The sequence below is a fragment of the Vulpes lagopus genome, chromosome 9 (genome assembly GCF_018345385.1).
Source record: "Vulpes lagopus strain Blue_001 chromosome 9, ASM1834538v1, whole genome shotgun sequence".
Classification (NCBI taxonomy): domain Eukaryota; kingdom Metazoa; phylum Chordata; class Mammalia; order Carnivora; family Canidae; genus Vulpes; species Vulpes lagopus.
In genome coordinates, this window is record NC_054832.1 from 18910105 (window position 1) to 18923410 (window position 13306).

General features: G+C 32.5%; 1 protein-coding gene across 5 annotated transcripts in view; it reads right to left on the reverse strand.

Moving 5' to 3' along the window:
* The window catches only part of LOC121499146 (MDM2 binding protein), a 72411-nt gene that overhangs the window by 52482 nt on the left and 6623 nt on the right, over nucleotides 1–13306 (reverse strand). For 4 of the 5 annotated variants that reach the window (XM_041769694.1, XM_041769695.1, XM_041769692.1 and 1 more), the window contains exons 5-11: nucleotides 12816–12874; nucleotides 10728–10872; nucleotides 9655–9772; nucleotides 8647–8781; nucleotides 6689–6832; nucleotides 5898–5975; nucleotides 61–178 (exon numbers count right to left, since the gene is read on the reverse strand). In XM_041769694.1, the coding sequence (XP_041625628.1) occupies nucleotides 61–178; nucleotides 5898–5975; nucleotides 6689–6832; nucleotides 8647–8781; nucleotides 9655–9772; nucleotides 10728–10872; nucleotides 12816–12874 (797 nt within the window). The remainder of the gene's footprint in view (nucleotides 1–60; nucleotides 179–5897; nucleotides 5976–6688; nucleotides 6833–8646; nucleotides 8782–9654; nucleotides 9773–10727; nucleotides 10873–12815; nucleotides 12875–13306) is intronic. The other variant, XM_041769693.1, reaches the window with a different exon arrangement.

Consider the following 13306-nt stretch of genomic DNA (forward strand, 5'->3'; position numbering starts at 1 on the left):
TTTTGTCATAAAGAATGTCATCTCCATTTTATAAAACAACTTAAAAAATTTATTACTTACCACTGATTGTCTTAGGCTTTTTAGCTATGTATTCTCTCCATTTTCTTGAGCTGAGTTGGCTGGGAGGTGGAATAATTATGTTACTAATAGTACACGGCAATACAAAAAGTGCACCAACCTAGATAAAACAGAACGTATTTTTAGTGACCACTGAAATTAATTCTTAAATAGTGTCACCTGACAATTTTCCACTCAAATTTCACCTATATAACAGGTACTTTTTCATACTCTCTCATAAGTCCACTGTAAAAACTGGAAAACCAAAAACAATGCCCAAACTGTTAGGGAAAAAAAAGGTAAAAAACCCAACAAAGGTAGTCAGACACAGAAACCGTTTTCCATTAAGTTATGTATTTCTGGGCAGCCTGGGGGGCTCAGCAGTTTAGTGCTGCCTTCGGCCCAGGGCATGATACTGGAGACTCGAGATCGAGTCCCACCCCGGATCGAGTCCCACATCAGGCTCCCTGCATGGAGCCTCCTTCTCCCTCTGCCTGTGTCTCTGCCTCTCTCTCTTTCTATCTCTCATGAATAAATAAATAAATAAAATCTTAAAAAAAATTATGTATTTCTGAAAACCTTGTTATTCACGATATTTGCTTTAAGTTCAGGTTGTAGTGTCATTTCTTTGTATATCTGCAAACAGTGAGAGAGGCTGGGAATGCCATCATCAAAAGATTTTTTTCATACTTAGCCATAATTTTATAACCTTTTGACTGGATGGATTATTGTTCTGGTTTCAAAATTACAATACATTTGTAGGTAATTTCAAAATTTCTGTTCCTAGAAATCAGAGATTTAATGACTAAAGTATAAAATGCAAAGAAACCATGAATCCTATGCCAGAGAACATACAGCAGCTTCCAACTGATTTATGAGAAAATTCAGCTCATTCATCTTTGCATTCCCAGGGCTGGGCATAAGATGTTTATTAAATATTTGTTTTTCCCAAAGCCAGCATATTATATTTATTTATTTTTAATTTTTTAAAATTTATTTATGATAGTCACAGAGAGAGAGAGAGAGAGAGAGAGAGAGGCAGAGGGAGAAGCAGGCTCCATGCACTGGGAGCCCGACGTGGGATTTGATCCCAGGTCTCCAGGATCGTGCCCTGGGCCAAAGGCAGGCGCTAAACCGCTGTGCCACCCACGGATCCCGCATATTATATTTAGGTAAATTCTCAATTCGATTACAAACTGAATAAAACAAAGTATACTTTGAAAGCTACATTTTGCCTGTTTGGTTAGAAATGTAAGCTACAACAATCAGCAAATCCCAATAAATATCATTTTTTAACTCTGGGGAAACTTAAGTATGATATTTTATAGATCTTAAATCTAATGAAAAATCACTTTTAATGGTCCTTTGTAGATGAATGAGTCTCATGACATATATGATACTAAGTCAATACTTTAATGTATTAGTTTTACTGCTATTTACTATCTTCTATATTCTTAGGTATACAAATAAATATATTAGGAGCAAAAAAAAAGAAAAATTAAATGTTTATTTTTCTTTGTTATTACAGCCACGTCTTTTTTTATTCTAAGTCAAATGTATTTCACAACGTAGAAGACACTAAAAATGAAAGATATTAGCAACAGTAAATAATCATTAAGTATAAAAAGATCTAACTTTTGAAACACTAAATTCTAGTTCTTCATACCTGCATGAGTAAGACTATATAGCCTAAAATGCATAACAAAGGTGTTTAGCACAAAGGATAGACAGCTGTTATACCTTAATTATATAATTATTATAGTTATTACTTAATACATTAGAGATGCTAAATGCAGTTCAATGCACAACTTAAAGCCTGATATTATAAATGTCTTACCCAGCCAAAGAAATAGCCAAATGTCTGAGACAACTTATTCTTGAACAGATATTTGCTATAAATATGAAAATAAATATTTCTAAATCCCATAAGCTACAATTTCCTATAATACATTTATGTCAATTGTTTATAATGGGTTCATAACAAACTTCGATTCTGATAATTTGTTCTCACTTATGCACTTCTCATTAGATACACTCTGAGACTTGAGGATAAGGCTTCTAGGTTATCATTCTATCCCCAGAATTTAAAAATCAAATACCATTTCAAACCTGAATTTTGAACCTTGATTCAATCTTTTCAGTAGGCACAACCCAAACAAGCAGGCACTAAGGCGATCATGTTTCTAACTTTGCAAACTCTTTCCTTAAAAAAATATTTCCTAGGGTACTTGGATGACTCAGTGTGTTAAGCATCCAACTCTTGATTTCAGCTCAGGCCATGATCTCAGGGTTGTGAGATCAAGCCCTGCAGTGGGTTCCAAGCTAGGTGTAGAGCCTCCTTAAGAGTCTCTCTCTCCCTTTCCCTCTGTCCCTCTCATCACTACCACCCTTCACCCACGCCACTAATGCTCTTTTTCTCAAAAAAAAAAAAAAAAAAAAAAAAATTTTTTTTAAACAAATGAAACAAAATAAAAAAAACTTCCTGGTCATACAATTGATTAGTAGATATCATGTTCCCTTAACAATCCTCTTATTTTTTAGTAAGCTAATAAAAGGTTTTATTTTTAAAACCTACTATAAAAGGTTTTTATTTTTATTCTGGGACTAATCAAAGTTTTTTTTTTTTAAAGTCAGAAGTGAACTTAAGATCATATAATCACTAGACTTTAAGTACTATGAAAGCTTCCTAAGGAGGGGCCTTGTCCATTTTATTCTCTCCAGGATCTAAAACAAGTACCTGGCACACACACAACAGGCAGTATCTGTCCTAGCATCATACACAAAACTGTTGAATAAATAAATGAAGCTCAAGTTATAAAGCATTAGAAGTACTTCAAAGAATGAGCACACAAATCAAAAGTACTTTTTCAAAAATGTAAAAGACTAATTATGACCCAATATAAAAGGAAGATACAGTGCTTCACATTTAGAGCTATGTTAGCTAAATTATGTTTCCGAAAATCATCCCTTTTGCTGCATTAAAGTAGGACATCTATACAAAGTTCCATCACTTATTTGTCTTTTATTCATAAAGAATATTCTAATATTTCTTTAAATATTTTATTTATTTATTTTAGAGAAACAAAGAGTGAAAGCATGCAAGCAGGGGCAGGATACAGAGGGAGAAGGAGAAAGAGAACCCGAAGCTGACTCTGTGCTGAGCACAGAACTCAATGCAGGGCTCAATCCCATGACTGAGATCATGAGCTGAGTCGAAATCAAGAGTCAGGTGCTCAGCCAAATGAGCCACCCAGGTGCCCCCAAGAATGTTGCATTGTCATTGTCCAAGAAGCAATAAAAATGATAATCTAATTTACCAAATTTAAAACAAAACAATTGAAAATACAATATAAATATTCCAATTTGGTTTTCATTGCAACTTTTGAGATGAATAAAACAGGGATTATTACTTAGAGTTTACAATTTTAAAAAGTTGAAAGCCAGTGAGTGGTAGAGCCAGCTAGGACTTAAATCTAAGTTTTCTGAAGTACATACACTCTTACTTGAGACTTTCTATTCTATCATACTCCTCCCTTTCCCTGTTTGATAACACAGGTGAGGTGACTAATGATAAATGATATTCTCAATTCCTAGAAAAAAGAGGCCCCCCAAAATTAGGTGAATTAGATAAGGTTATACAGAGAACTATCTAGTTACTTGAACTGAAATAGGAACAGATTTTTTTTAATTTTTTGTGTTTTTTTTTTTTAACTATACAACTTCACAAGACTTCTATGTGCATATTTTTGTAAAGATGTATGATCTTGCTAATCTGTTTAAAGTAGATCCTCCATGTTATTACTCTATTATAGTCTGCTTATTTTCTTCAGAGTTCTTTTGTTTTGTTTTGGAGAAAGCGGGAGTGTAAAGGGTGAAGAAGAGGAAGAAAGAATCTTAAGGAGGCTCTACACTTACTGCAGAGCCCCACATAGGGCTGGATCTCATGATCCTGAGACTATGACCTGAGCTGAAATCAAGAGGTGGCTACTTAACCAAATGAGCCACCCAGGCTCCTGTTTTCATAGAGTTTATTATTTTTCCCACCAAAATGTAAGTTCCATGAGGATAGTCCTCATCTGTGCAATCCATCACTGGATCCCTAATGTTTAGCACAGTGTCTAGCACATAATAAGATACATGTTAGACAAATAAAACATAAAATTTTAAATTTCACATTAGATATACTTTGAGCATAAAAACATCAGCTAATATTATACTTCAGGCTATTGCTTCAAAAGCTACTTTATCAAATAAACATTTAGGCATACTTATTCAAAACTTAATTTTATGGAAGAGGCTGAAAGTCAAATTTTAAGATTTATTTGAGAGAGAACATGCAAGGGCGAGAGGGGGAATTTTAAGGAGGCTCCACGTTCCAGGGTGGAGCCTAATCAATGCAGGGCTTGATCTCCCAACCCTAATATCATGACCTGAGCCAAAAGCGAGATTCAGATGCTTAACTGTAAAGACAAAATTTTAAATTACCATATAGTCAACCATCTTAAGGCCAAAATCATATTTCCTTTATGTATCAAATTTCTAAGGGAATTATAACCAATATTTGATTATAGTGCCATGGGGAAACTATAATTACAATAATCATTTTCCTCCCTGTAGAATTGTTTGATATAGTTTGTTGTTAAAACAGTAAGATAACGTTAAGTAAATATTGTCAATGAATATTCTGTGCATTAAAGATTGTTTTCGGGGATCCCTGGGTGGCTCAGCAGTTTAGCACCTGCCTTTGGCCCAGGGTATGATCCTGGACTCCCAGGATCGCGTCCCGCGTCGGGCTCCCAGCATGGAGCCTGCTTCTCCCTCTGCCTCTCTCTCTATGTCTATCATAAATAAATAAATAAATCTTTAAAAAAATTTGTTTTCATAGGGGCACCTAGGTGGCTCAGTGGTTGAGTGTCTGCCTTTAGCTCAGACCATGATCCTGGACTCTCAGGATCAAGTCCCACATCAGGCTCCCTCAGGTGAGCCTGCTTCTCCCTCTGCCCCCCTCTCTCTCTGTATCTCTCATAAGTAAATAAATAAAATTCTTTTGAAAAAAAAGTTATTTTCATAGAAACACAGTAGATAAACAACCAGAAAGAAAAGCAAACTTTTAGTTTTTCCCATTAACAACTATACTTGACTTCAAATAGATGACTTTGGGGTGCCTGGGTGGCTCAGCGGTTTAGCACCTGCCTTCAGCCCAGGGTGTGATCCTGGATACCTGGGATCGAGTCCCACATTGGGCTCCTTGCATGGAGCCTGCTTCTCCCTCTGTCTGTGTCTCTGCCTCTCTCTCTGTGTGTCTCTCATGAATAAATAAAATCTTTAAAAACAAAAAAACAAATACATGACTTAAAAATATATATATACACACACTGAAATAGACACATATCTCACAAACATCACCAGAATTAAGAAAGAAAAACTGAAAACTTCTAAATGAGAATACAGTGGGGTTTAGAAGTTTTTCTTACTTCCACCTGTCTTACCACAAAAAAGATAATGCAAGCATATGAATATCTTCTCACATAACTGAAATGAGATATTGAAGGAGTAGGTTAACAATAATAATGTGTTTTCAAATTTTAAAACTAATGAAATTGTCAGTCATGAAGCTTAATTTTGAAAATCTCTTCTAAAAACTCAACATCATTTCATGTCTGCAGAGGACTTTGGTGTTATTATGGGAAGTCCAAAGTATCTTAATATGAATTAGGACCAAAATCCTATGTTAAAGAAGTAAACTTATTATGCAAAACAGATTAACAAACTATATTCCTTTTTTCACTCATTCTTAAACATTATATTAAAAACTAAAGAAAACCAAAAAAACCCTATACCTTGCCACGCAGAGAGGAAATCTGCTCCAACAACAACATGGAATTCTGTTTGGTATTGTTTTTTGTCAGCCCTCTGAACTAAGGAGTTAAAGAAATGACGAATGATAACCACAAAACAGTATTCACAAGGTTCTTAGATTATTTATTAAAAATTTTAACTGTAGGAATTCATAATTACTCCTTTCCTTAAAGATAATTATTTTTCTAATGCTGAAAATATACCAAGAAAAGAGTGCTTCTATGAAGAGCAGCCCTATAAACTATCAGAAAAAGAGATTTGTAAAAACTGTAGTTTCTACACAAAAGAACACCATGCGAGTGTTCCATTTCCAGGCAACAATTTCTTTTTATACAAAATGTTCTGTTCTGTTAAGTGTATTTCTAAAAATCCTTTTCTTAAAAGAGAGCCTAAAAATGTTGAATATTTGCAGATACATGAGATAGCATTTATAGTTACTTAAATATATAAAAAGATACAGTGGACTGGTGCTTATATATCTGTCCTGCTGATGACAAGAGAAACACATGAACATTTCAGAAGTATATAAATTACTGTTTTTCTGCACATATTCCTAACATTTCTCCATCCTCCATACCCCATTAGCAATGAATAGCAATACCAGAAAGTCTTCGGCCTATTTTAGAAGCAGAAGTATAGTACTTGAAGGAGGTTTTCTTTTTGAAAGTTGTAGAATTTCCATTGAAACCATGGCAATTAAAAATATGCTGAATATTATTAAAGAAAAATCCCCAGTACAGTCAAATATCAAAATATGGAGGAAACAGTGTACCTGACACAGAAAACGTAATCTAAAAATGAACATGTAAAGAAAAGGATACAACTCAAATTCGAAGTCCGACATATAGCAGGAGGGTAGATCTGATAATTTTATCATCTGCACAAATTCTAAAGCAGGGCCATAATAATGGTAAACCTAGGAAAGAAAGAAGATTACATGATACTTTAAGTTCTATAAATAAAATAAAAGTGAACAAATTAGTGATTACAATTTAAAACTTTAAAATGATCTTTAAAAGCCTGTGTTTACACATTATTCAAGCCAAACACTAATCTTCTATAGCAGACAAGTATTTCTTCCATTTCAATTCTGCCTTTCACAGTAGAGACAGACATAGATTTCTTAGTAACTGAAAAGAGTTTTAACAGAAGGAAAATAAATCTGTAAAGAGGCAAGCAAAAGATGTAAAGAGTTCTCAACTTTTTGTGTTTAGTTTCAGCAAGACAGGTGATCCAAGGGGCTAAGATGTTGAAGAAACAAATTTCAAGGGTTTGTAAGACTGTGAAAGAAAACTCTCCAGGATAAACTTATATCGAGTGGTATACTGAGATTTAAAAAACAAACAAACAAAAAAACACCTTGAAAAAAAAGGTAAAAAGTTAAGAGAACTAGTGAAGTCAAGAGCTCCACTCAGAGAAATGAGATTGCAGTCTTTGGGCAGAGCCTAAAACTAAGCCAACAATGAGCTAGTGAAGGAGGACAGGTGTTTTAGGAGTTGAGACCACAGTACTTCACAAAAAGGATAAAGAAAAGCTAACACATTTTGAGAAGACAGCCCAAAGATTTGGGCAGAAAATGGAGTAATTTCACCATATGTGATTATGTATATATATATATACATAAACAAAAATACATACACACACATATACAGTATATGTATGTGTGTGTGTATACCTGTATACGCAGAGAGAGACATTTATTGAAGAGGTTGTACCCTAGGATTCCTGTCAACAGCAGCAACATTTAAATAAATTATTCATACCTGAATGGTATACTATGAAAGAAGAGACACTGAGGTCATCAATCTTAATATCTTTAGAAAATATGTAATATTCCTGTGAAAGATGGCCATAGCAGGCAGGTTACTTAAAAGTAAGCAATTCTGAACAACTACTGGGAAATATGTTTGCATCAGAAATATGTCCTTTTGGTAGTACTCCTTTTTCAGAAAATATTACCCATCAATCTGACATCCTTGTAAACTTCAATGACTGTTGTTTTGCACATTCTTGAATTGTATCTTTTAAAGTGAATTTCTAAAGTGCTTTTATACAAATACCTCCTTATGTTGTTTTTACCAATGTAAAAAAAAAGCCAACTAAACCCTTTTAAATTGCATTTCATAATTATTTGCATTTTATTTTATTTTATTTTATTTTTTTTTTTTAATTATTTGCATTTTAAGAATGAATGAAGATATGGGACACAAACTAACACTTCTTAAACTGTGAATGAAGCAAATGTCAGATACTGTAACCTCTTTCTTCATTTAAGTTTTGTTTCATTTAAGTTTTGTAACAACTTTGTAAGGTAAGTATGTTATTATCTTCATTTCACAAATGAGTTATTCAATCTACCCAGGTTACAGTACCTTGTCAATGACAGTGCCAGATTTCAAACCCAGGCCTACCTAACATCAAAGCCTATTGCCTTTCCAGTGTATCATATTCCCTCCAATCCAGTCTTAGAAAGGTCTCATAGCAAAGACCTAACCAAAAGAAGTTTATTGATCTAAAGTTAGGATCATTCCATTTAAAAAATAATCTAAAATAATGATAGTTTTGCCAACATTCAATGCTGGTAACATAATTGAAGCACTTAATTATAATTATAAAAATTATGCAAGCAAGCATATTTAAGCATATATATTAGTTTCAAGATTCAAACATCTTATAAGAACAAAAATATGCAGGAATGGATGATTGCAAAATGAATTAAACATAGTTTACCTTTGGCAAAATATTCTTATCCTTTGATGGTGTTGTCTTGTTGGTTAGAATGCAAGGATTTAAATTAGATGTACTAAAATTCTTAGGGGTAACTCCCTTTAAACAAAATTCAGGAAAACTAATTTCAACTCCAAACTGAAAAGAAACCAAGAGAACACAAGTATAAACAGCATGAATAAAGTTACAAAGATGAATACATCTGACTGCAATGAAAAAGTTGAGAAGAAAACCGCAAGGAAATATATTTTTGATTCCTCAGCTCAAAATGTGGTTCTTCCGTTTATGTACACATCCTTCCTATTTCAACTTACACATGGATCTTTTCATGAAAAGCTTTCCTTGGTCCTACCCCACCCCCAAGAGTGTATTAATAAGCTCATTCTGTGTAACCATAGAGCCAAACAATCTCCTTTACATTTACTTGTTCAATATCTGGCTTCTCACCAATCTGCAAATTCTGCACAAACAGAGCTTGTCTGTCTTATTTAAACAAATCCTTAGGATAAGACCCCACACATAGTTTGCTTTCAAAGTAAGTTGCTGATGAAAAGATCAATTTCTGCAGAAGCAGAAATATTAGGGGTATTAATAGTAATGATAACAATGAAACTAATGTTTAATGAGTGGTTACTTTCTACTTTATATAATTTAACCTTCATAAAAATCTATGAGATAGGAACTATTATGATATCTATCTTGAGCTCCCTGCTTAGTGGGGAATCTGCTTCTCCTGCCCCCTGCTCATGCTGCTCTCTTTCTCTCACTCTCTCTCTCTCAAATAAAAAAAAATATTTTTTAAATAAGTGCTCTGTAGCAATATAACTCAGTACTCAATAGCCAGTGACTATCAGGACAGGCAAAACATTTCCATTATGGCAGAAAATTTTTAGTGCTATTCTAGAACATCTTTATAAGGTACATTTTCATTCAAATTCATTTAAACTATCAGTGTTGTAAATAAAGTTGAAAGGCCTGCTTTGCAAACAGTGATAACAGAAATCCACTTACCTTTCTTTCCCATATCTGAATTTTTCCCCTCCATAATTCTTTTGAGTCAATAGCATTTTTGAGATCTTCTAAAGATACAACATTAGCGGAGAGGTATTCTGCAATTTTCTGACAATTTCTATAAATAAAAGACTATGATGATTAAATATAGGGTTTTATATCTTCCTTAAATTTAATCCTAACAAGCAAAAATGCAGTTTCTATTGCTGCTTTTATCTACTAACATTATAGAACATTCCTTAAGTCAGTCTCTGAGGGACTCACTATTATATGTCCATTCAATCTCAATATCCCTGAAAAGAGGAATTACCATTAATAATACAGTTGAAGGAACAGATATTCCTATTACTATTTACTGACTTAAATGTGTCAGATATGCACATATATACACACACATATAGTATTAGTCCTTTATATTTAAAGGACTGCTCACCTAAATTTTCCCACACAGTTTCATATGGAATTCCATAATAGCACTTATCATAGATGATCATGACTAACAGCATTCTTATTTCTCCTTGCATTTCCATGTACAAGATCAAATCTCACTTTCTTAATCCATCATGCTGTGCTTGGCCTAAAGTTAGCACTTCATAAACATTTGTTAAATGAAGAAAATCATGAAGTTAATAAATCCAAATGAGTATTTCTTTAAGGATCAAAATATACAATTGATCCTTACTAAAATAGCACAAAACACAATGGTGTATACTTGTTTCTACATTGCACAGAAAACAAAAATATAAATCCAGTGTATCCATGTTCCATAGTATTCATCATAGTGCTCAATGGACAATACAAACCTATTTAAAAGCACACAGTGTATTTAGATAATTAATGCTCAATAATGGTTATAAAACATTGATATTTCCTAAAAACTTAAATATCTCAGAAACAAAGTATGAAATAGGAAAAATCTAGATTCTTCTTAATAGATAAACCTCTACTAACAGGATGACATAAAACTATCTTGTCACATTAAAAAGATCTTCAAATGGGATTCTATTAAAAAACAAGATAGCATGTTAACTGTGAAAACAGATAACACAGCAAATATGAACAAAGCAACTTACATTTCACAATGATTTCCTGCTATAGTAATTTTTGCTGAATACCATTCCTTCAAATGTTTTAATGCTCCTATAGTAGGTAAACAGTCTTTCAACTTAGGAGGATCTTTGTCAGAAGGCAACAGTATTATATCTATCATTGCTCTACCTAGAAAGAGAATAAGATTATTTCCATAATTTTTTTTCAGAAATCTCAAAATAGTACCCCCAAACAACTGAATTTTATATTTATTTAGAAGATAAAGGATTTTAACTTTAATTTCTGAAATTCTTAAAAATAATACACATCTTTAGATGTTCAAAATTTTTAAATGTTCATCATTTGACTTAAAGCCATTTTATCCTGAAATAGTATATGCCAGAAAATAATGAACTCTATCATAATTACTTGCCAACTATGCACCAGTGCTTAATTATATATATTGCTCTTGAGATCATCAATGCTACTGTATACTGAACAGAGGAAAAAAAAAAAAAAAACTGGGCAATTTCAGTATATTTCTCTATACTTAATTTATATAAAAGGGAATGACTTAATATAAAATTGTAATGTTCAAATAAATTTTTTCTTTATATAGAACAATTAAACACTCAGAAAACTCAATTATATTGGCAATATCATTAATTCCTAAGAAAAAAAGTATAACTTCATAAAACTTCACACTTTATAAAATTATAAATTTATCAAAGGACCAAGAAAATATAAATGAAATAGAAACCAAATAGAAATTTGATAATGAAAGCATTCTAATCTGCCGAAACAGCAACTATATATTTCAGTGAATATTCTGAATTTGACACATTTAATTTAAAAATAAACAAATAAATAAATAAATAAAAATTAAAAACTTGATGCTTATTTATCTATGTATTCAGTTATTTTCCATGTGGGACCTTTACACTAAAACAGGATCTTGAATATAAGGATTAGACTGTGAGGTATCAAGTACTTCAATGGTAATCACGTATGCTTTACTAATCATTATATACTTAAGCAACTTGTACAATACATGACATATAATAGATGCAACAAGTATCTGCTTAATAGATGACCTTTGGTGATGCAAATATTCAAAGAAAGCTCTTCAAAAGTATTTATACATGCCAAACTATACCAAGTTTTAGATGTCAGCTACTTGACTGGCACAAAGAAAGATAAATTTGAGACAGAATACAGTCTTAAAAATAGTATGATGCAATATTTCACAAAATATGCTTTTCATTATATAAAACAAAATGGGCTCTGTAAACAAAAAAAAAAAAAAAAGGCTGAGTAAAGGGCCTTCTTTAACTATATAAATGACCTTCGGTGATGCAAATATTCAAAGAAAGCTCTTCAAAAGTATTTCTAGATGCCAAACTATACCAAGCTTTAGATGTCAGCTACTTGGCTGACACAAAGAAAGATAAAAATGGACTCTGTAAAAAAAAAAAAAAAAAAAGGCTGAGTAAAGGGCTTTTTTAACTATATAACTTTCTATTTGATAACGTATATAGTGACCTCACACCTTACAAGAATGTTATCCAAATGATCTAGGTTAAAGAAGTTCTTTCTCCAGGAGGTGTTCATAGGACTAGTGTTCTATAGAATATACTGTGGAAAACAATGGTATATAGTGGAAACATTCTTCAGTTATAACTAAATAAGGAAACTGAGATGGGTATTTAATTTTCTAATTTCTAATTTTTGCTTAACTAAATAAAAACAATTAAGAGAATTGTAATGTCTCAGTAATATACTTTATTAAAGTAGTGGAGTGTTTTTTTTATCAACTTCAATTAAAAAATTATTTTTCAGGGTGCCTGTGTGGCTCAGTCAGTTGAGTATCTGACACTTGATTTCAGCTCAGGTCATGATCTCAGGGTCGTGAGATGGAGTCCTGCATTGGGCTCCACACTGGACATGAAGTCTGCTTAAGAATCTCTCTCTCCCACTCTTTCTGCCCTTCCCTTCCTCTAAAAAAATTTTTTTTTTCATTTTGAACTTCAAAATTAGAAATGAGAACACTAGCATAAAGATTAAATTCATCAGCCATTCATAGAAAGTATAAGATAAAATAGAAATTATTGAAAAAAGTCATAAAACATTACCAGGAGCCGGAAGTTTATCTGACAACTGATGCAAATTTTCTGCAGATTCTTCATATAGCCTAAAATAAAAGGGAAAGTTAGAAAAATACACACACATACACATTACATATAATAATTAGTAATATTAAATAGACCTATGTGCCAGACACTATTATGTTAGATATATCATCTTATTTGATCTTCATGACAATCCATGAGGCACTACTATTAATATCCTTTAAATGATTTGTGTCAGTCACATAATTCGTAGGTGTAGAAGCTAGGTTTCAAACACTAAGTCCAAGATTTTAGCCATACCCTCAAAAACAAATAACAAAAAAGGGGGGAAAAAAACACTCTAATTTATACCTAGTGTAATTAAACATAAATAATAACTAATAAACCAAATATTTTTATAAACCCTAAAAGTATTGCCAAAGGTTTAATAGAGAAGGATACTGCTTTTCTCTGTATGGCATAAAACAGCTCTGGCTGGAATGGTGTCCTCCAAT